At 48.3% G+C, this 21,985-nt stretch overlaps 1 protein-coding gene across 1 annotated transcript in view; it reads right to left on the bottom strand.

Moving 5' to 3' along the window:
- The window catches only part of ERGIC1 (endoplasmic reticulum-golgi intermediate compartment 1), a 54,690-nt gene that overhangs the window by 13,172 nt on the left and 19,533 nt on the right, over window positions 1-21,985 (bottom strand). Inside the window, exons 3-7 of the mRNA XM_063413740.1 lie at window positions 16,227-16,299; window positions 7,078-7,172; window positions 6,330-6,454; window positions 3,956-4,060; window positions 775-835 (exon numbers count right to left, since the gene is read on the bottom strand). Coding sequence (XP_063269810.1) covers window positions 775-835; window positions 3,956-4,060; window positions 6,330-6,454; window positions 7,078-7,172; window positions 16,227-16,299 — 459 coding nt within the window. The remainder of the gene's footprint in view (window positions 1-774; window positions 836-3,955; window positions 4,061-6,329; window positions 6,455-7,077; window positions 7,173-16,226; window positions 16,300-21,985) is intronic.

A 21,985-nucleotide genomic window follows, 5' to 3' on the forward strand; every position in this document is an offset into this window, starting at 1 on the left:
GTTAAATCAGGAACTGGCTGAGGTTAGGGCTGCAGATAATTTTGACAAAAAAAACCCAAAACCCTGAGGTATCACAACCTATGTACTTCTCTTTCTTTCTTGCTTTCTCATCTTCCTTCTCCTACAGCTGCTTAACTCTTTTCTTTTTTCGTTATTTAAATGGCTCATTCTGGTTTTTGTGTCTGCTAAAACAGTTATAAGACAGAATTCTAAATGACATCTCTGCAGGATCCTCTAGCCAATGTAACATGATGACATTTGGCTCCTAAAGGTAAAAAAAAAGCCCCAAACCACAACTGTACAGCTTCAGGAACATAGAGATTTTGTTCCAAGAAATGGACAGGACTGATGTCCTGGAGGAGCCTGAACATTTGAGAGACAACCCTCCACACTGAATTGTAGCATGCATCGAATTTTCCTTTTTGTGCTGGTCATAAAGAAGAGCCATGAAAATGCCCTCTTGCCATCCTCAGAGTAGAAATTTAAAGGTAATTTGCAACACAAGTACAAGAAAAAGCTCTGGTGAAGTAACAGCAGCAAGGGGACACTACAGGAACAGGAAATGGCTAAAAAGCTCCACAAGGACTGCAAAGGACCTTTTGGGCTCAGCCTTTTCTGCAGCACTGGAGGAAATGGAAATGTCAGCCAGCAGTGTCTGGATCATTCTGGCTAAAGAGGCAAATGAAAAGCTTCTGGATACAGCAGTGCTCATGAAGGGCCCTGCTCTCCCAGCTCAGAGGGTGGCTGAGAGCTGCAGTCCCCAAGAATACCCACGGTTTGAGCTGAGCTTGTCTGCTCCCTCCAAGGCATTGAACGCTCCGTGAACATTGTGGACCTGGAAAGCAAAAAGGAGGATGAAGAAACTCTGCTCTGACTTGATACTCCTGACCTTTGCTTCCCTACCCTGTAACCAGGGGATCTGCCTGATTCAAGCTTTCCAAAAAACAAAGCCTCAACCCAGTAAAAGATGACCCCAAATATCTTTCGGTGAGCATCATCACAGTGGTTGGTTCCAAGTGAAAAAGCTGATTTCACAACATCTTACAAGATGAAACTCCAAAACCACTCCAAAGCTAAAGGAATTGCAGTTGGAAGAGGCCAGTTGTGAAATTTTCACCGTGAGGTATTTCCTAAGAGCTTTGCAGAGCTAACTGTGAAATTAATTTATCAGGCTGAAAGGGAAATAAATGGGGTTAGAACTCAGGAGTTCTCCTCTGAAGGTGGCTCCTGTCAGAGCAGCTGGGGCTGTACAACCCATCAGCCTTGGAGGGGGGAAGGACACATCCCAACACTGACATCCTTCATCTCCTGCAGCTGAATTCAGAACAGACCTGAATTGTGTCTGTTTGCCCAGAATAACAGGATTTCCATGCCTTGCACACGCTCTGACCTGGAGTCTGAGCTCCACCAACAGAATAATCCAGGTGTGAACTCTCCAGACAGGGAAAAGCCCATGGCAGCAGCTCTAGGTCAGAGGTTGTGCTGCTCACAAGGCACAACGAAAGGACAAAGAACTCCACAACCCAGAAATTCCTGACCTTAACTCAGACAACAGGGAGGAAGAGTTGGGAAGGAGGATTTGGTCATGGGTGAGACAGTTTCACCTCACCAACAGGGCAGTGCCATCTCCTTCCCAGACCCTCTCAACAACTGACAGCACGTGGATCTCTGCCTCATCCTAATGGATTTTCCCCTATTCCCAACACTACAGAGTGGATGGTGCAGGAAGCAGCAAGTGACCCAGTTCTGCTCAGCAGAAAGGAAATTCTGGAGAGACAAAATCATCACCAAGTTCAACTGGAAGGTGCTGGGACAGGAGCAGAGCAAAAGCAACAGCAGATCTTGCTGCAGGGCCTTTGGCTCTGCTGGGCTTTCCACAGCCACGACCATTCCCAAACCACACCTGCAGGCTGTGCTCAATTCTTTACTCACTGTAAAGGCCATAAGAAGGAAAAGAAGCCCCTGGAGTGGGATACAGTGTTATGTTCCATTCTTGATACACCTAAGAAGTCTCTTATAGAATATCTGGGCCAGAGACTTTAAGGTCCATTCCAAGCTTTTGGTAGATTTTCCCCTCGTGTAGACAAGACTAAAATTCAAACCAATGAGTTCCTGCCTCCAGCTGCCAGGTAACCCAATAAAGAGAGAGATGTGGAAATAGGAGATGTTGCATTTTTAATCATAATTTCTACTGAGCTATTCATTATGGTGTTGAATAATCCTGGTTTTAGCCTTGTCAGGAGAGTTGTCTGCCCCTGATAGTAAAAAAAAAAGACATCATCTCCTGCTTTCCTCACCTCTCTCCTTACTGAGTTACCTGACATGCAGAAACTCACTGCATGAGATCTAATTCTGCAGGTTTTAATTCTGATCTCATCTAAATGAGGCAAAAATCTACAGGAAGTCTGCCACTATTGTGCACGGAGTACTAATGAAGAATCAAAGCTCATTGAGTGCCTGACGATTTTTAAATCTCTGCTTCAAAGAGACAGGTTTTTCTGGAGAACACAGTGGATCACTGTGGCAGAATCAGTAACAGCCCACAAAAAAAAAACTCCAGCACATGACAAGTGAATGAGAAGCTCCTCACCCTCTTCAAGGAATACAAGCTTTTATTACATCAAAGCAGGTGCAGACAACCTGAAATATTCAAAGGTGCACCCAGGCAGATTTAAAGCTCTCCACACTTGCTGGCTCTCGCTGCTTGCTGAGTCGTGGTAGCACCTGTTTGGTGAATATATCCTGCTTTAATTCGTGCTGCTGAGCTGCTGTTTGCCTGCAGCACCTCCGTGCTCCCTCCCTGAGCACCCAGACAGTGAGCAGCTACCCTGAGCTCTGAAAACTCATCCGAACTCATCCCAGTCAGCAGCCAACCCCACATTTGGTGGGCAGGGCTCTCACCACAAGAACTGAAGATGCTGCCTGTCTCTCCAGGCTCCTCCTTGATGCTGACTCACGCTCCAGCTGCCTTCCTGCAGGGCTGCACCATAAAACAAAGGGAGTGCTCCCTCAGAGCGCCCATTTCCCACGCAGCCTGCACAACTCCCCATTACTGCTCACCCAGTACTTTTCATAATCTCAGTGTGCTTTACAGACACTAAGCCAAGCTTATTTATACGCTAATATTTCCTCGTTCCCACACAAGATATTTCCTAAAAGAAGCCGGGAGCAGAATCAGAAGACTACAAAGCAACGCTTAGGCTTGTTAGCATGAAAAAAGGGGTTTGGAAGTGGGTGTACAAGGAGCAGACTAATGAGACGTCTGTGCTGAGGAAAGAAGATTACAGAGAGACTCTAAGTAATGTTTAGGGCGAGTCTCAAGCTGGGTGTGCACATGTGGAACTCCCACCTGCGAGGCCAGCTCCTTGGAAGCAGGCTAGAGAAGTGCTATAATCTGTCCTTATTGAGAAATCAGTGAATATTACATAACTTGCAGCACCTGGTGAAACTCTATCCACTGGGCAAGTGCATGCATCCAGCTTCTACCCAGCAGGGAATTGGCAGTGCTAAGTCTGACTTGTGTTTCACAGAAAAAATTTGACTAATAGGTGTCTGCTATACAAGCACAGTGAGGTGAATTAAAAAGAGCTGTGGTAAACACAGTAGCAAGTACACATCTTCCCTGAGTGCATCACTGCTCCTCCACAAAGGCACAAAGGTTTGCTTGCTGCGCCCATGCTAAAAACAGGATTTTGCTGAGCCACAAGCCTTTATTTCTAACCCCCTGCAGGAAGACAGCCACAGAGTTTTCCAAAAGCACTTTGAGTTTCAGAAGAAAACAGCACAGTTGCTCCATGACTGGACACTGCTCCTGCCCCAGCTGCTGGCAGCTGGGAACTCTCCCAGACTTGAGCTTACGTTGCAGGGACACACAGACCTTCCAGAAAACCAAAGTGTCTAATACGAAACCACTCTCACTGCATTCCCCTAGAGCCAGGGAATGTTCAGGGCTCACCTGTAACTTGTCCCCAAATGAGAGCTTGTGGATGACGTGAGTCATGTCGGGGTTCTGCGGCTGCGCCGTCGCGCTGTGCGTCGACACGTGGAAGTTACCAGGGACCTAAAATTAGCCAAGACAGGGAAGACAGGATTTCACATTTTATCCCTCAAGGCATTGCTAGGCTCTGTGATGTGACGTGGGAATGCCTGGATCCATCCAGGAAGATGGAAGGATCTGTGATACCTTCCTGCACCTGAAAAACACCACCACACTCAAGTCCTGGCACCCCCACACTGCTGATGCTCCTGACCAGGAGATGATGAGTGGGTCACTCCCAGTTCCAGGGAATCTCAGCACTTAAGGCTACGTCTTTCATCCCTACTAAAATAAAATTCCCACCTCTCTTGCTCAATGTCTTACTCCCACATCTGGCATTTGCAAACGGGCCCACTGCTGCAGAGCAGCCCGGGAAGGTGGGGATGTATTTCTCTCCTGGTACCAGTCATGAGCAACTTCACCCTTGAGATTGTGTAAGAATGAGTTTTATATAAAGAGAAAATCCACCACCAACCCCATCCCATGGGCTCCCCATACAAACTAACCTAGATCTTCCCTTTCTCCACCTGGCAGGAGGCAGCAGGAGCCCTTCCTTTAAAGTTTTTTTAATGGAGGGACAAACCAAAAGCTTCCCCTAAAGGCTCAGTTCCAGGACAGAAAATGAGCCCTGGTGTCACTCTGATGGCCCCACTCTGCATGCACACACTTTTCAGGTCACCAGCCCTGGAGTCTTTCAGCAGACACAGCTCAATCACTGTCATGGTGGGTGCAAGAATATTTTCCTATTGAGAAAAGGTTGTGAAATGAAGCAAGCCTGAGGAGCAATGCGGCACTGCCCAGGGCAGCAGTGGGAGGGTGGTTATACAACTGGAGCCCAGTGTGCTCTCTGCAGAGACACCTCACCACAGGGCCACGGGAGGCCACATGCCCGCTCCATGTGCTTTCAGGAAAGCTGATTTAATGACTTGAGGAACAGCAGTGCACTCCTGGGAACACTCTCAGGTGTGGGCACCACTGTGTCATAAACAAGCTCAGCCAACAGGGCGCCAGGCCCTGCAGGCAGCAGCACCAGCATCACCTCACTGCCACCTCGTCCTCCCCCGGCTGCTCTGACACCAACACCCAAGAGCAAGCCTTGCTCAAGTGTCCAGGCCTGGCCAGGTCCCACTGCAGCTCCCAGCTCAGCCAGTCCCTGCCAAGGGACTGCAGACTCCAGGTCACACACAGGGCATTCAGGTTTCCAGAGGCAGAAGTCCTGGGTCAGCTCCCCTCCCTGGGACAGCTGTCCCAGACACTAAAGGGGACACAAATTAGCAGTGGAGGAAGTTCCTCAGTGCCACGTTCTGCACCCCTTTGGAGCTGCTTTGGCAAGCAGGACACTCCACAACCAGCACACAAACCCCCAGGTATCTCAGCTCTGTGCTCTGGGAATTGTCTGGACAATTGTTCCCTTCCCAGTTCTGTGGAATTTCAGCTGCCAGTGATCCTGGTGGCTTGGAGATGAGGAAGAACTCCTCTTTTTAAATCCTTAATCCTTTCCATGCCATAGAATCAGGAGGAGGTCCTGTCTAGTATTTTTAGATGTGCTTTAACATGACCTAGGAGGGAAAGAAGGAAGGAGGATTTTGTAGCCTGTGGTACATGAAGAGGAGTGAATAAAGGGTGTGCCCTTCTTAGGACATCAGCGGGTCCCACCAGTGCCTCCCCCACCCCAGCAAGTCATCTCCAGCATTACATAGCAGGATTATTCAATCTTGAACACACCCATCCCAAAGAGGAGCCTCCTCCAGGCCTGGATTCTCATTCCTGGAGACAGAGGCAGAGCATCCCCACCAAGCATGCGTGGGGCCTCGTGCTGTATTCCAAACATCCCAGCACGGAGCCCTGGCACCCTCCAGCAGGGAACATTCCTGTCATTCTGCAGCTCATTCTGCAGCTCTCAGAACAAAGCAGAGCTGGGATGCAGCCATTGCCAAAGACCTCTCCATGGTGAGTCACGTTTTGGAGGTGCAGAAGTCGTGAAGAGTAAACACAGAAGCCCTTTGGCATCTGTAGGGTTTTCACACATCCCCTGAACGCTGGGCTGCTCTCCCTGTTCAGTTCTGTCTCCATTACCTGCTCTAGAGAGTGAAGAAAACCCTTGATGTAACACATTCCCTGTGGTCTGGCCATGCAGCCTCCTCTCCCCACACTGACTTCAATTTCTGTCTGCTCAGGGTCATAAACACACACAGCAGGACAGACACAGACTCTCAAATTTTCATTTTCACAGCTGGATCCTGCCAGCACTTCCCCAGCCAGCACACCCTCACCCACTGCCACTGCCACTCACCTTGTTGATGCTGAAATGGCCCTCAAACCTGCAGCCTTCCCCATTATTGAGAGGGATCTTCATCGAGTTGTCAATGTGACCCACTTCATGCCTTCCCATTTCATCCTGGATGTCCAGTCCAACCACTGCAGGGGTGGGAGGCAGAAGACAAAAAAAATCAAACTAAGTAAGTAACAGGAAGGCTGAATAGGAAAAGCATGTATTGGTTTTACTTGAAAAAAATCCACACCTTTTTTTCCTGACATTTGACTGAACTGAGCTAAGAATGTCCTTTGTCAAAAATTGTTATACCAGAAAAACTTTGTAACCAAACTTTTCAGGCTGCCTGTTTAACACAAATACACCTCCCATGTCCTGCCAGCTGCCTGCAATCCCAACCACAAACAGAAAACTTCAGGCAGACAGGGCAGGTGACTTGGGAAGAGCCCAGAACCAGCTGGTGCATTCAGAGCCCCCAGTGGAACTCGGGAGGTTTCTTGCTCCCAGACACAAAAAGATTGCTGTAAAAAAAAAATAAAATAAAGGGAAATAAGATTTAGAAAGAAGCCAGTGAAGGAGATCAGCCACTAACACGTGGCCCAAGGAAACAGGTGCCCTGGCCTGGAAGAGAAAGCAATGGGATCTTGGCAGAGGCTGCAGCTACTTGATTTCCATCCTGTTACAGAAGAAGGGCTGCTGTACCAGCCTGGGCCCATTTCAAGTATTTCTTACAGCACAAAGAAAAGCTGCTAAGTGAAGGGGTACTCACATTCACAGTGCAGGTTTGGCAAACTGATGTTCAGGTTCACTTCTATTTTCCCTCCGCTGTCTTTGTCTGGGTCATCCACGTAGAGCTCATTCACTCTGCAGGGCAAAAACACAGCTGGGCTCAGGCACAGGGCTGCTTTCCACAGGGAAAACCCAAAATCTTGCATGGGGAGGGGGAAAAGGAGGCTGGAAAGAGGAGATTTGATGGTGTGGTGGCTACAACAGAGGTAAAGCTCTCCAGGATGGAATGGGGGCTTAATTTGACTTCTTGCTTGGCGAGTGAAAGAGGCTTTAAACAAGCTCTGCACCAGCAGAAAACAAAACTCCTGCTCTGTGCTTCCTGTCCCCTTCTCCACCCTGAGTTCTCAGAGGTGCTACAAACCAAGACTCGAATGCTGAAGAGGTGGCAGGTTATTGATCCAACCCTCCCCTCCCCTGGGCTGCTACTCCTTTTAGGCAGGAGGGAAACATGTGTTTTTCCATTTGTTCCATAAATAGTCCTAGAGAAAGGCTGCTCTCAGCTACCCCCCAGGAAAGCTTATTTGTGTCACTAATTGCCTTTTGTTATTGCCAGCCAGCTGACAGAGCAGCAGCAAGAGAAGGAAGACAGCATGACATATTTGCATCCTTCTCCTTAATATCACATTTCAATCTATGAATGGTAACCAAAAGTGGTGACTAAAATTGAGGAGAAGAGGATTTGAGCCAGGAACAGATGGGAAGAAACATCCTGGACAGCAGGATCTCACACACTCTACAGCAGCCTCCCAAAGAGTAAAGTTGTCTCATAGCACCCACAGTGCTGGCACGCATCTCACAGGAGACAAAACACAGATAGAGAGGCAGAGGAATGCAGGAGTATAAATATTTATTGTTGGCACATACAATCCATCCCACATGTAAAAAAAAAAACCAAAACAACCCCAGTGCTGAATTTGCTGAATGGTCCTGGAGAATCCACTCTGGGGAGACTCACCCCACTGAATGAGACGATGGTGAGATTACCTAGAAGCTCTTTTTTCCCTGTTCAACAAATAGGATTTGACAATTTCTCCTCCAGCTGAGCAGATTATAAAGCTATGGGAACTTCAATTCAGGCAAATTACAAAAAAATAAAACTAGTGAGTGCTCTGCAGCATTTTTATTTTACATTCAAATTGCACTAAACTCTTTGAAAAGCCTCACTGGAGAGTCCACATGCTAAAAGTCCAACCAGACTAAGGCAGCTACAAGACAGATTCAGAGTGATTTTGGTGATACACCTCTGGGCCCCAATGAACTGTTTGCCCTGTGGATTCAGAAGAAACAAACCTTCACACTGAGAAACACACATGCTGCCAGGCTTTTTGGTGGCAATTACTCACAGGTCAGTGGGGTTTACAGACACTCATTTAAAACCAGCACAGCATTTGTCTTCGGCTTCACAGCCCTACCTTTCTCTGTTTTAATTGGCTTGACAAGTTGCTTGCAATCATTACTCAACCTATTTTTCAAGTGATTAATAAAAATGACACAGAGGGAGGGGAGAGATTGCTCATCAGTGACCTAGTTAGTAGCTTTTTGGCTGAGCCCTCTCCTCCTGGGTGGAATGCATTCTCTCCTCTACGTGTTCATTACTGACGGATTGGGCAGCGACTGGATTAAGTCATATATCCAAATAGGGCCAGGAGGAGCAGCTCCAGCCAGGATGGGCATTAATCCCCCAGAGCAGGGCACCTCTCAGTGCTCCCTGTGTTCTCCCATCCATTTCCCAGTTCCAGCCAGCCCATTTCAGAACCCCTGGCTCTGTCCCGGGTGCCCAGCCAGTGCCGCGGGCACCTCGGCGATCCCGGCAGAAGGAGCGCTCACAGCAGGGCTGGCAGAGCACACTCAGGGGCAGCAGCTCAGCTGAACACCCCTGGAGAAAAGCCCTAGCACGGTCAGGGTTTGTATTTGCTGATTCCTAACCCTGAACCTGTCAGAAATCGAGCGGCTCCGGCAGCGAAGGCGCAGGAGCCTTTTGGTGATGAGCGAGCGAGAAGGAAATTTCTGATTTCTCTGGCAGGAATCAGGGGATGGACTGTGCCCGGGGAGCCCGTGGAAGCTCTGACATAGGAAGGCAAGCGCTGAGGTCACTTGGCTGCCCGCTGGATCACCGAGGCACAGAGAAGTAGGGCAGCTTGTCCAGGTCACACAGCACACAGCTGCAGATGAAGGAAACCGGCTTCCTGTCCCGCAGCCGGTCACTGGACCAGCACTCCCAACCTGTCCCTTGGGCAAGGCTCACGGCCACTTCCTCCTCCTCCTCCTTCCCCAGTAGCCCCCTGCCCCTCTCCTATTCATCCTCCAAATGTCATAACCCAATCCATCACTCCACAGACAGCTCGTGACAGCAGATCCTTCCTTTCCTTCCCTCATTTCAACCCACAGCGTCACCTCTCATGGAGCACCCGTCCAGCTGGATCCTGCTTCTCCCTCCCAGCTCCAGCCACTGCCTCCCCATGGCACAATCAGCTCCTGCTGGGGGCCCAAACTGACAAATCCAGTTCCAAAGGGCGTCCTTTGTGTCACTGATGTTCCCTCTCACTGTGGGGAACCAAGGATAAAATGACAACCCACAGGATGCACTTGTTGGGGCAAACCTCAGAATAAATGTTGTTTTCAGCAAACTGGACATTTCACTCCTCAAATATCTGGAGTATTAGAATTCTGGAAATCTCACAGGCAATGCAGATTTCCAGGGTCAAGGCTATTCCTTCCAGTGAACCACTGGCACCCAGGTTTGGGTGGCAAAGGGCTGCCACTCACATGTCCCTTGCCATCCTCCTCCCCAGGGCCACCAAGCCAAATTGCACACAGCTTTCCTACTATTTAATCACACTCTCCTGGGACGTCAGGAAAAGCACTATTCCCCCCTCTAGCCACTCTCCCTGAAGGAGTAACGTCTCTGGTGGAAGAAAAGAAGCTGACTTTAATTTACAGCTGTCTGTCCTGGAATACAAAGTGTCCCAGGAGTAACAGTGCTGTAAATCTGGGGTGGTCACAGGGGAAATAGAACTGAGGCCAGGCAGAGAGGCAGTGATATTGGTCATACTGTGACTCCAAAGGCACTGTGCACCTTGTCCAAACACACAGGAGTTGGTGTTTTCCTGGCTGCTCCTAAGGAATACTTGAAATAAAAGCAGCACAATAAAGGAGGGTGAGCAGAGCTCTGAAAGTACAAGGAGTGCAACACGACAGGTGAGAGCTGGAGCCTCCCACCACCGACCCAAGGAACGGGAGGGAAGTTTCTCCATGATCCACGCATCAGGAATCTGCTTCACTTCTAGAAAGAGCCACTTGGAAATGCTTCACATTCCTGAGTGATGCTGCTTACAGCAAACTTCCAGCGTTCCACGCAAAAAGCTGGAGGGACCCCTTGGCCAGGTCATGGCAATGGCACGTGAGAGGAAAGGGGGCCACAGCAGCCAGAGGGCACGGCACGGCTTCAGGGGTTTGTGCAAAGAAAGTCAGACCTGTTCCCCGTGCTTTAGGTCTCAGATTTATGACACAACAGCTTCGTTTCCCCAGAAACAAAACTTCCCTGAACACTAACTCCAGCACTTCAACAGCTGAAGAGCCTGCAGAGCTTTGGATCTGAGGGTGCATCTGCCTTCCAGAGCCTCTCACACTGCCTGGGTGCTCTCTAAGCCCATCTGCCGTGTCCTCTGTCCTCTTTGCCCTAAGTCCCTGCTTCAGGTTTTAGCCTTTTTTCTCCCCCTTTCACAGCAAACAATCAGCCAGCCTCCTCCTCAGCCATGAGCCACAGAGAATACAGCCATGTACTCCAGAAAGCTGCACTTTACCTTGTCCTCCAACTCCCAGGAGGCACCCTCTGATCTCCAGGAGCCCATGCCTAAGAGGGAAAATCATTATTCTTTCTCATGGAAGCCCAAAGTTTCTCAAAAGACCTCCTCAGGTGAGCCCTCCTGGCTCCACTTGCCCTTTCAGCCCTGATCAGCCACCTTCCAGAAACACAACCCTCCAACGCTGAGATTCCTGCACCACCACACTTTCAGTAGTGCCAGAGCAGAAAACGTCAGACAAATCCTCTTTTCAATCCGTGTGAAGAAAGAGCAAGCAGGTCAGCAAACTCTCTACTGCACCACGTGTCTGTTGCTGTGCTATTTGTCACCTCCTGCATCTTCAGCGTGCAGGTCCTTGTCCCAGATCAGCTGTGGGGCACAGCAAACACGCTGCCCTACAAAGGGAGGAATTACAGCTCTCCAGGAGACGGGAGGAAGGAGAAAGACGTCAGTGTAGACTTGAGTCAGGAGCTGCAGATGACATCATGACACGACCTTCCTCTTCCTGCAAGCCCACACAGGGCACAGCAACCCCGCACAAATGCCCAACACCTCGTGTTAGGTAATCCCCACCTTGCCACCCAAACATTCATTAAGCTTCTTACCCGCCTGCCTCTCTCAGGGCCGCTAGGATTACACCCCTCTGCAGAAAAGTGTCTGTGTCAAGGTGAGCCCGTGGCAGGAGCAGGGTTACAGCTCCCACTCCCCTTTGCCTGCAAAGCTGTGCTGGGCTGCTTGGCTCCAGCATTTCACCTGCCTCAGCTGGATGAGCCAGCAGGGCTGGAGGCATCTCCAGCTCAGTGGCAGGACACAGGAATCTCTTGGCATGGGCTCCCAGATTACAGTTTGCAGCAGAAGAAACCCCTGCTGGAGGATCACACTTTGCAGCAGGATCACACTCTGCTGGTTGGTGCCATTTCCATGGGCTGAGAGCCACAAAACACCCCCCACACACTCTGGAGAGCCATGGGACAAAAAGCTTCTGCAGACAAGCCTGGTGACAATCCTACTGCTGTGCAGGATCAGCCCTGGGCATGCAAATGAATCCAGCGTGGACAAGGAACACTGCACCCTGAAAGTCCTGGAGTTTTGCCTCCTCCCACACTCCTGACAGCCTTCTTGGGGCTACCCCATCTCAGGCCAGGAATTGGGCTTTGATCATCCTGGTGGGTCCCTTCCAGCTGAGGATATCCCATGAATCCATGATTCATGGTTCATGCTTTCATGAAAAGGCAGTAAATTCACTGCAGATATTCTGCTTAGAGTAATTAATTGCCTTGCAGGGGGGCTCAGCTTTCCAATTAGCAAACTTGTCACTTCAAATAGGTTTTGGCTGTTATTATATTAGAAAAAGAAAAGAAAGAAAAAGCAGACTGCCAGGAACAGTCTGTTGCTTCCTACAGTGTGCTGTGGCAGATGAATTAAAGTTGAGCAGCAACATTCATACCACAAGCACCACACTCATACCCTCCTACCCCTTCCCCTGGCTGCCAATGCAAGGCAGACTAGATTAGTTAATTACATCTTTAATCCTTAATGATGGAATACTTGGAAAACTATTATTGATCGTACAGGACATAATTCATGACCTAATTACGGTGATAAAACTGTGAGATTATCATCTTGCCAGCTATTAACGTCTAGCGCTGATCTGAGTTAATTAGAAGAGATGGGTGATTTCTATGCTTCTGATTTGCAACACAGCAGCAGAGGAATGAGGAGGCTGCTAAAGGCAGGACAAGGATTTTGAGCCCTCAGACTGCTCTCAACTCAACCAAACTGCTGATCCTGCCCAGGAAAAACCAGACATGTTTAACCCTTCAGCTTAATTTCTTCAGCCATGTGAGTCATTGGTTCAGTGGGACAGAAGTGTTTGATGCTGTTCATCTTTCAGAGGTTCAGATGTGGAGCACAGACCTCCTTTTCTTTATCTTTTACAGCACTGAGGAGATTCATCAAAGTTCTTGGTGTGGAATCACTTAGGTTGGAAGAGACCTCCAAGACCATGGAGTCCAGCCTGTGCCCCATGCCCACCTTGAGCACTGAGTGCCACCTCCATGGGCTCCTTGGACACCTCCAGGGATGGGGACATTCCAATGCCTGAAGTTTGGACTAAGTCTGCAGTCACTCTCAGTCTGGATTAAAAAAAAAAAACCTAAAAATCAAGCGGATCCTTGACTTCCAGAGTTAAATTCGCTCTTTGTTTAATGCCAATGATGGGTTGTGACTCTGAAAAGAAAAAAGCTCTTTTCCCCTCACCAGCCCTTCACCGTGCTTTTCCTGGGAAGGATGCAGCCCCACCTAAGTGCCAAGCTTGGACTTCCTTCACGGCTGCTCACAGGCCTGTTAGGGTCACACGATAAATCTGGAGGATGAGCAACTCGGGAGTTTTGTACCCTCCTCAGGGCTGGTCTCCCCAGGAAACCCGTCAGCAGCAGAATAGGATGTGCCTTTAGAGTGTGTTACCCCTTCCATGAGCTTCCTGCAGTGCCTTGCTTTGAATTCCTGACTGGAGTCAGCTCCTGTGCACAGCTCAGGCGCTCATTAGAAATGAGCCCACACGAGTTCTGACACAGCTGCCTCCTCCCCACACAGGTAATGCTGGGTTTAGGGCTGTGACTGTGCTCCTCGAGAGGAGGCTGTCATTCCTTGGCTGTCTGCCACCCAGACAAGCCTCCAGCAGCTGAGACTGCTACCACAACGGGCTGGCCAAGGAAAAACAGCCCTGGAGTTGGGCAAGAGCGGCCAAACCGAGATTTCCAGCAACACCAGGCACCGACGCTGCTGCACTCGTGTGAACGTGGAAGAAAGTCCAGCAGGAGCCAGGCAGGATTTGGGGTCAGTGTGGTGCACACCAAGCCTTCTTTTCTGGTGTTTTTTCCATGTCCAGCCCTGTTTTTTTAACAGGGCTCAGCAGGGATCCTGCCACGTCTCTGATGTAGAACACCAGGCCGAGTGCTCACCTTGTCACCAAAACTGTGCAGCCCTCCCCGCCCAGCCTCTGGCTCTGGCTTCAAGGGAAATATGACACAAAAGGAGAACGAGAGATGCAGTGTCACAGCACAGGCAGTGACAAGGCAGGAAAGTCCATCCCATGTAACTGCACAGCTGTAATTGTTCATGTCCTGGCTGGCACTGGGAAACTTCAGTCTAGGTGAGGTATCTGTTGTAGGAGACTCTTAATACTGAAAAAAACCCCAAACCTTGAAGCTTGCAATAAAAGCTGATGAGAACTGAACAGTTTGCACACAAGGAACCTTCCATGTATTTGTAAGTATTTAAATCATGGGCAAACAAGGCTCAAACTCCCTTTTTGACAGAGCATTTCCCCTGTTATTTGCTATTACCCAGTTTAATGACAGCACAAGAGTTCCCACAAGTTCCAGACCACGCAGAGCTCCCTATTCTTACTTCCAGTGCTGAGGCTCTGCTGCCTCACAACGCACTGCCAGTAACACCTGACTGAAAGGGAACCACAAGAGGCTCACAACAACTTGTACTGGTTCTCTTCTGAGAAACCAATGAGTAAGAAATGGAAAAAGCAAAGTTTACTCCTGCTTTCGAAGCCGCTGAGCTGGGAAGGTCTTGCAGTGACTTTCTGAAGTGTTTCCGCTCTTCTGGGAGAGCCTTTTCACAAGTGCTGGGGGTGAATGTTCCCAGCAAGGGTCTGCTGACTTGTAACTCATCAGAAAGAGGTTTTCCTACTCTTTTGTGTGAGCTTTTGTGTTGGACACACCATGACGAATCAGGTTCCTGCAGTCATTTGTCCCACACTCTTGCATGACATCCTCTCTCAATTTTTACTGCTTTATGCCCTGCAAACACCTCCTCCCCACACAGCTCCTGCTGGGAAAGGCACTCAGCATCTCCCTGAGGTTTTAATGAGGAACTTGCCAGCTGAGCATGCTTACAGCACTTCCCAATATTTTTTGTGGAAAAATCATCTTCTTCTTAAGGAAAACGCAAGAAGAGGCCTCAGAGAATTATGCAATTGTGCTGTTCAAAAAGGAATTTCTAGCCAGGAAACTGCCACTACATAAAGACAAGTGCACTCCAATAAGTGGGTCAAAACTAGGTAAATATTACTAATTCCTCCTGTAAAGCATTAACTGAAAGAAAAAAGAAAACGAGGTAAGAGAAGGAGACCTAACAGGAGAGCAAGAAAAAGCAGTGCTTAACCTGAAGCAGTCTGTCTGGCTTTTCTCTGTGTTTTTAAACAAGAAGCCCAAGGAAACTCAGCTCTGTGAAGTGGCTGATAAGGTGACCCCGGATTTCACAAGCAAACACACGGAACTGAAGTCAAAGAAACAGTGAGCAAGCAAGAAATCTGAGATACCATCTCTGCAGTAAACGTGCAACAGGCACAAAGAACGACCTGGAGCTTGATTACACTCCTGCCCTCAGTTAAACATTAGCCAACATTAACATTATTCCTGAAATTTCATTCTTGATCCAAGACAGAGCTGCACAAAAACAATGGCAGAGCCTCTTGGTTATCAAAATGCTCCATCTCTCCAAGGTTTCAGAGCCTTTTTGCTCAGCACTGACATCTGTTGCTATCAGGAGCATCATGTGAGCCTGACACCAGTTCCACCCTTCGCAGCTATCCAGGAACTGTGCCTCACACTCTGAGCTCACTGCCACATCAGCAGGGCATGGAGAAGGCTTCAGAGCCCCAAACAAAGGTGGATGTGTTCAGAGTTACCAGAAGTTTACTTTGAGGAAGGAAGAACATGACAACAGGGGAGAAAATAAAAATCTGATTAACTCGGTGTTAATAAGTACTTCATGCTTGTTCAATGAGCAATTTTTAAAAGTAGAAATAATTTCCATTTTTCTCAAAGCTGTCACCACCTGGGGCAACTTGTCCTCAGGCACAAAATGTATGAACAAGGTTTCCTAGTGAGGCTCAACAGAAGAAAAAAGTCACACATTAATGAAGCTACCTGCATGAATCAGAGATTCAGCTCTGACATTGCAAAAAAAAAAGAAGCAATCGTTGATATTAAACTAATAATTCTTATTTTATGCAATCTATTTCTCCACGCTGCTAATTATGCAATCCAGCATGCAGCTAGTAAAGGGTGAAGCAAGTCTGGAACAGCTTCCTCTATCAAAAATAGTTCAGAACCGAGTTTGCCTATTAATTTTAGCAAATTAAAAAGCTGAATGGATGTCTGAGAATTTGGACTCAACCTAAAGGAATCCCAAACCCATTAGGCAACTAAGTGACCCAGTGAAATTACAAGAATATTTCTCTCAGATAACTGTAAATGTGTAAAGATTCACATGCACACAAACAAGGGAAAATATGACTTTTACTTACATTTCAGTGGCTATGAATCCGGTGAGCTCAGACAGGAAGAGAAACAATATGAAGAGACAGCAGCAGACAGAGACTGGAACAGAGGTAAGGAGAGGAAAAGGTTAGTTTTGTATTCTAACAAAGACAAAAACTGGTTTTGCACAGCCTCATTTTAGATTTAACAATCCTTAAAGTCCATGACCCAGAGGAGCCCACCAGAGCAGTGACTTCAGTGCCAATATCCAAACATCCTGATGGGTATCTTCCACTTCTGGGCCACTTTTTCTGTCGTGATTTCCATCTCCCCACACCTCCTGCACTCTCCACCTTCAGCACACAATGCTGGTCTGCCATCACTCCCTCTCGCTGACACAGCTGCTGGACAGCATCACCTCTATGGAGCCTTGGCTCCCAATTTTATCACTGTTAAAGCCTCCAGAAGGCAAAAAGAACCAGCACGTCCTTGCCTGGAGAGCACACAGTCCCCTAACGCGGTGTTTTAGGGATGGGGAGGTGTTTTGGTTCCTTGTAGGGTTCCAGAGCCCTCCCAGAGCTGGGACAGCACAGACTGGGACACTGGGACTGTGCAGCCAGTCCCTGGCTCCTCTGATTTCTCCCTTGCTGCCACACTGACTCTGCAGAGAGGGAAAATCCCCACTGAAGGAGCTGTGAGGTACCCAGACAACAAATCCCACGTCTTTCCTAAGAATTCCAACCTGGAATTGCACAGAGGGAACCCAAAGTAACTGGAATGTTGCTGTTTGCTCTTCACTGGGCAATTATTCAAAGCTCTGAGCAGGGACATTCAAGCAGCAGTGACAGTCACCCACACAGGAGGGCTGGAAGGAAGCACAGCTGTAAATCCCATGGCTCAGGGATGATCGGAGCAGACAAGGATGTGCCAGCTCAAGGAGACAGGGCTGCAGTGTCTCTGTGTTAAATAAAATACCAAATTTCACCATGAATCACTCACAGAAGGGCAAAGCAGGAACTGACAGGCTCTTCCAGGGCTGTGACAGCCGGAGCACAAGCCCAGCACAGCCCCTCCATCCCAGCACAGCTCCCTGTGAAATGACCACTTCACCAGAGCCACTAATTAGGGTTGAGAAATACATTTTAAAAAAAAATAACCCTGCTCCTCAACTTTATTCCACATGACCTGTACTGCCCATTCCTTCGGGAGGCTCGAGGAACAACAGGCTGGGAAGAATTTTATCACCAACTCCCTTGGTAATGAATGAGAGAGGCAAGGGAAGGAAAGAGGTGCTGAGGGCAAGTACTGAGACAGACCCTTGAGTGATCTCAAGCCTTGTGCCTCATCCTTCCAGTTCTCAGAAAGGAGAAATGCGTTGCTTCTCTTTCCTCATCAGAATAATTTCAACTGGATTCATTTACTGACCCCCTCTAAACAGCAAGGGATTAACAGAGATGCCAAAAAATCCACTAGCAAGGATGAGGAAAGAAACCTGAAGGATGAGGAAAGAAACCTGAAGAGGGAAAAAACCTGGAGACCAGTAGGAAAACAGGAAGCAAGAAGGGATATCCATTTCTAAATTAATAACGAGAAACCTCAGATGGCCACACAGTTGCTCCCAAGTCTTGGCTGTGAGGACACAGAAGGTCACCAGGGCTGTGACCCAGCTGAGCCCCTGGCACGGGGCACCACGGGCTGGGGGAGGAGAGAAGTCTGCTAAAAGCACAGAAGCAAATCTTGTGAGAACATCCACACCTACATAAGAGCCCAAAAAAAGCAACCAGGCAGGACATGAGTAGATCCAGTGTTTGTACTGGTGATCACTGACAGAGACACACGAGATCTCTGATCTCTGGCAGCTGCAGGGGAGAGTGTTTGACGTAGAAAACGCTTTTTTCTCTAATTGCTTCCCATATTCCTTGCTGCTTGTTATCCCATAAAGGCTTTCCACAGCACCAGCCAGACCTCTCTGCTCTCAAGCACTTCCAGGAAAGCCTGCTACTACTGACTCTCTTAACTAAATTCTCTCCCAGAGCTTCCTTTCTCTTCCAATTTTTAAACTTCCTTCTCTGCCACTTATACAATCAAAATATCTTCTTTTCCAGGACTTGCTCCCTCAAGTCCATCTTCATCGTGCAGTGAAGGTTTGTGACAATACTTACCAAAGATAGCACGGTAAAATTCCACTAACCTGTATCTAAAATACCCTGCAAGAATGCCCTGAAGTGCCTGGCAGGGATTGACTTACAAAGCTCCTCAATGCTTTTCCCACTCTTCAAACCATGGAGTCAGTTTTGAAGCTGTAAAAGAGATTACTGAGGGTGGACATGAGAGAGGGACATAAAATCACAAGCAGCCTGGTTGGGGAACAACCACTCACTGTCTCTTCCAGTGAGGGAACAACAGGGAAAGGAGAGATTAAAAACAAGAGAAGGTTTTCCTTAACACAACTAAATTCTGAGATTCTTGACTTCGGATGCTGAGGACGCATAAGAAAATAAAACCTGTTAGATTACAAAAAGAAACATACATGCCCTGAGGAAGAAATCCACTGAGGGATACTAAACACAAAGGAACCAACTCCAGCTTAGGAAGCTCAGGGGCCAGCTGAGCAAAGCCTGGTGAAGTGTTCACCCTGCCCCTGCTGCTCCCTCTCAGGCAGCTGCTGCTGGACACTCTGGGACAGAGGACACTGGACACTGCAGTGACTGCCAAACTCTCCCTATACACACATTTCCAGGGCAGGGGGAGCTTTTGGATGAGCCTCATGTGACAGCATTATCAGGCACTCTCTCCAAGGCAGCATTTCCTCAGTGCAGAACAGGAGCTCCTCTCTCAGCGTGGAGCTGCAGGCACAGAAAACGTTCCCAGCACAGGGATTTATGCACGGGCTGCTTCAGCTGCTTCTTTCACAGTGAAGGCTTTTACCTGCTCCCATGCAAATGTGCAGTCCTACCACCCACATGTGACAAGAATATTATATTTGGAAAAGTAGATTAAAGGCTGGGATCAGACAGAATCAAACAATTCATACATAAAGCTTCGCTTAAGTGCAAGAGCACGGCGACGTTCCCACAGAGCTCCAACAGCATGTGAGACAGGTTTTTTAAAGCTCTAATATGATAACATGATCAATATATCAAAGGTTGCTGGTGTAGACACACTGCTGTTGGCTAATCTGCAACCCCAAAAGGATGGAAAATCGTGCCAAGGTTTTTATTCCTGCACTAACCTTTCTGTACTTATCCCTTCTACTACATACCCCTAATGTCTACATACATTCCTGGCTCTGCCTCCCCACCCCTCGAGAAATGAGAGAAAGGCAAAGTGTTTAACACATCACACAGACTGAGAATGCGGAGCCATGTCTATATTAAGGCATAAAATTAATAGTATTTATTATCCAATGGAGCAAGCTGTTACGAAGCGCAAGGAACGGCTCCTGTTACAGGCGCCATGTGAATCATAACTTGGATATTTCCTGATGTGTATTTAAAACTCCAGCCCCCAAACAGCACCGAGTATTTCTGGATAACATTTCCATGTGTGCATGCAACATGTGCACGTGAACTGTGCATCCACACCGAGGGCAGGGGAGCAGGATGGTGACAGCAGCTGTGGGCTGCAGACTCCTCTCCACTGCTCCTGTCCTGCCAGGTGCCAACTGTCAGGCAGCCAGGAGCGCTGCTGCTGCTGCCTCTGTACCCAAACATGGCCAGGTTGTCACCACGGCTGTCACAGTGGCACCACAGACACGCCACACACACGGGAGGACCTGCAAAACCTGGTGGAAGAGGGACAGCAGCACGATGGGGATGGTGCCTGAAGAAGGGACTTTAATTGAGGAAGAGGAAGGAGTAACTTCTCCACACTTGCCAGGGGAGTCCACAGCAGTGGCTGTGTTGTTCTGGACAAACCTCACTCCAAGTAAATGGCAGTGGATTGTTCTTGGTTCCCTCATTCCTAAAAAAATTGTTTGTAGCTGAGTGTTTGCCACACAGATCTGAAGTGTCTTGTACGCATTGTTCACTGCAAATTTGGGAATTAAATAGCCATACCTAATAAAGCCTCAACAATGCTCCAGTTGGCTTCTGAACCTGCTCATGTTCGAGATCACCTGCTCTTCTCCCTCTAAATTCCCCAACACCTGCCCTCCCTTAGCTGCTTCTTCCCTAAAAGCCTTGGCTCCCTCAGCCCTGGTGCCAGGAGCAGAGCTGCAGTTTTCCATCTCTGTTCTTCTGTAATCTGACCTGTGCCTTCTTCCCTAATAAATCTCAAGTTTTTTTTGAAAATAGACCTTTCTACACCCCAAAACCCACTGCTGAAATCCTGCAGGAAGTCCATTCCTATTCCAGAAAGCCTTCAGCACCTGCAGTGATACTGAACTACGTTTCAGCAGAAATCATATGGCAAAGCCCTAAATTAATAGTTGGATATTATAAACTATTTTATATCTGCTCTGTAAAACTTAAAGAAAGCCAAAATAAAGTTGCAGTCAGAGTAATTCCACATGACTTTTAAAGCCTAAAATATTTTTTGAGAGACAGAACCTTCTCCTGAACTCAAGCTCCCAATGTTAACACAGGCTGACTTCCCTGAAGCATTTTATCACCAGGTCATGCAACTTTCCCAGGCTTCCAACTGGCCTGGCAATGGGCTGGTCTCATCCACGGCCTCCTCCAACACCTGAGATTAGTGGCTTTCAAATTACAAGCCACAGGCTTGGGCAGACAGAAGAGCCCATTAGAAAAGCTGCTCACAAGATCCTCACAGGCAAAGCCACCCGTTTGTGGTTCAGAAGCTTCTATCAGGCTGCCTAAAAACACTCTGAGAAAGAGAAGGAGAACCAGTTAGAGAAGAAAATCAAAGCCTGAGAAGCTGGAAATAACAAGAGAGAAATAAGTCAGCTAATAATTGTAAGAGTCACAACCTCCAAGCCTTCCCACAACAGACTTATCACTTGAGCTGTTTACTGCAGATCTGAAAACCTAAACTCGATGGCCTTTGATGGGTTTTTTTGCTTCTAAAATACTATTTTGCAGGTGATTCATAACAAGACAAATTCTCAAAGGGAGCCCAGTGGCAGTGTGGGAACTCTTAGTTTCCAAAACAGAAGAGAGGCAGGATCACTCACAAGTTCAAAGTGTTCTTTCGAAACACTAAATCTCATCCGCCCCTGAATTCCCAAACAGTTTGAGTCAAACTCTTTGTTCACAGCTTCAGCAAACCCAAATGGGAGCTGGGATACAAGTAATTCAGTGCCCAGGAGGACTCAGGGGACAAGGACTCTGAGAGTAAATATTTAGGGAAATGTGTCATCTTCACAGAAGCACAGGACAGTTGAGGCTGGCAGGGACATCTCTGGAGATCATCCTGTCCAACCCCCTGCTCTGAGCAGGTTGCTCAGGGCCAGCTCTGGTTGTTTGGAGCATCCCCAAGGACAGAGACTCCACACCAGCCTGGCCAACCTGTTCTAGGACCGTTTCTCCAGCTCACAGAGGGCTTTCCTTCGTGTCCTGATTCACTGGCACTGACTCAGCCCTGCTGTCACCACGGGATGTGACATCACTCACGTCAGCAGTGACATACAGGACTAGTGACCCATCTCCCAGCTCCCTGATCAAAGGAGGGCCCTGCTCAGCGGGCCAGGAGAGCTGCAAGCAGGGCAAGGACAGGCCTGGCAGGACCAGCCTGATCCGTGGCTACCGAGCCCTCTGCCCGGCCAGCTCCTGCACATGGTTGTGTGAAATGGCATTACTCAGCCTGCAGCCTCCCTCAGGAGCAGGAAGGAAGGAAAAGGGGCCCA

Source organism: Prinia subflava, chromosome 16, assembly GCF_021018805.1.
Source record: "Prinia subflava isolate CZ2003 ecotype Zambia chromosome 16, Cam_Psub_1.2, whole genome shotgun sequence".
Lineage (NCBI taxonomy): Eukaryota > Metazoa > Chordata > Aves > Passeriformes > Cisticolidae > Prinia > Prinia subflava.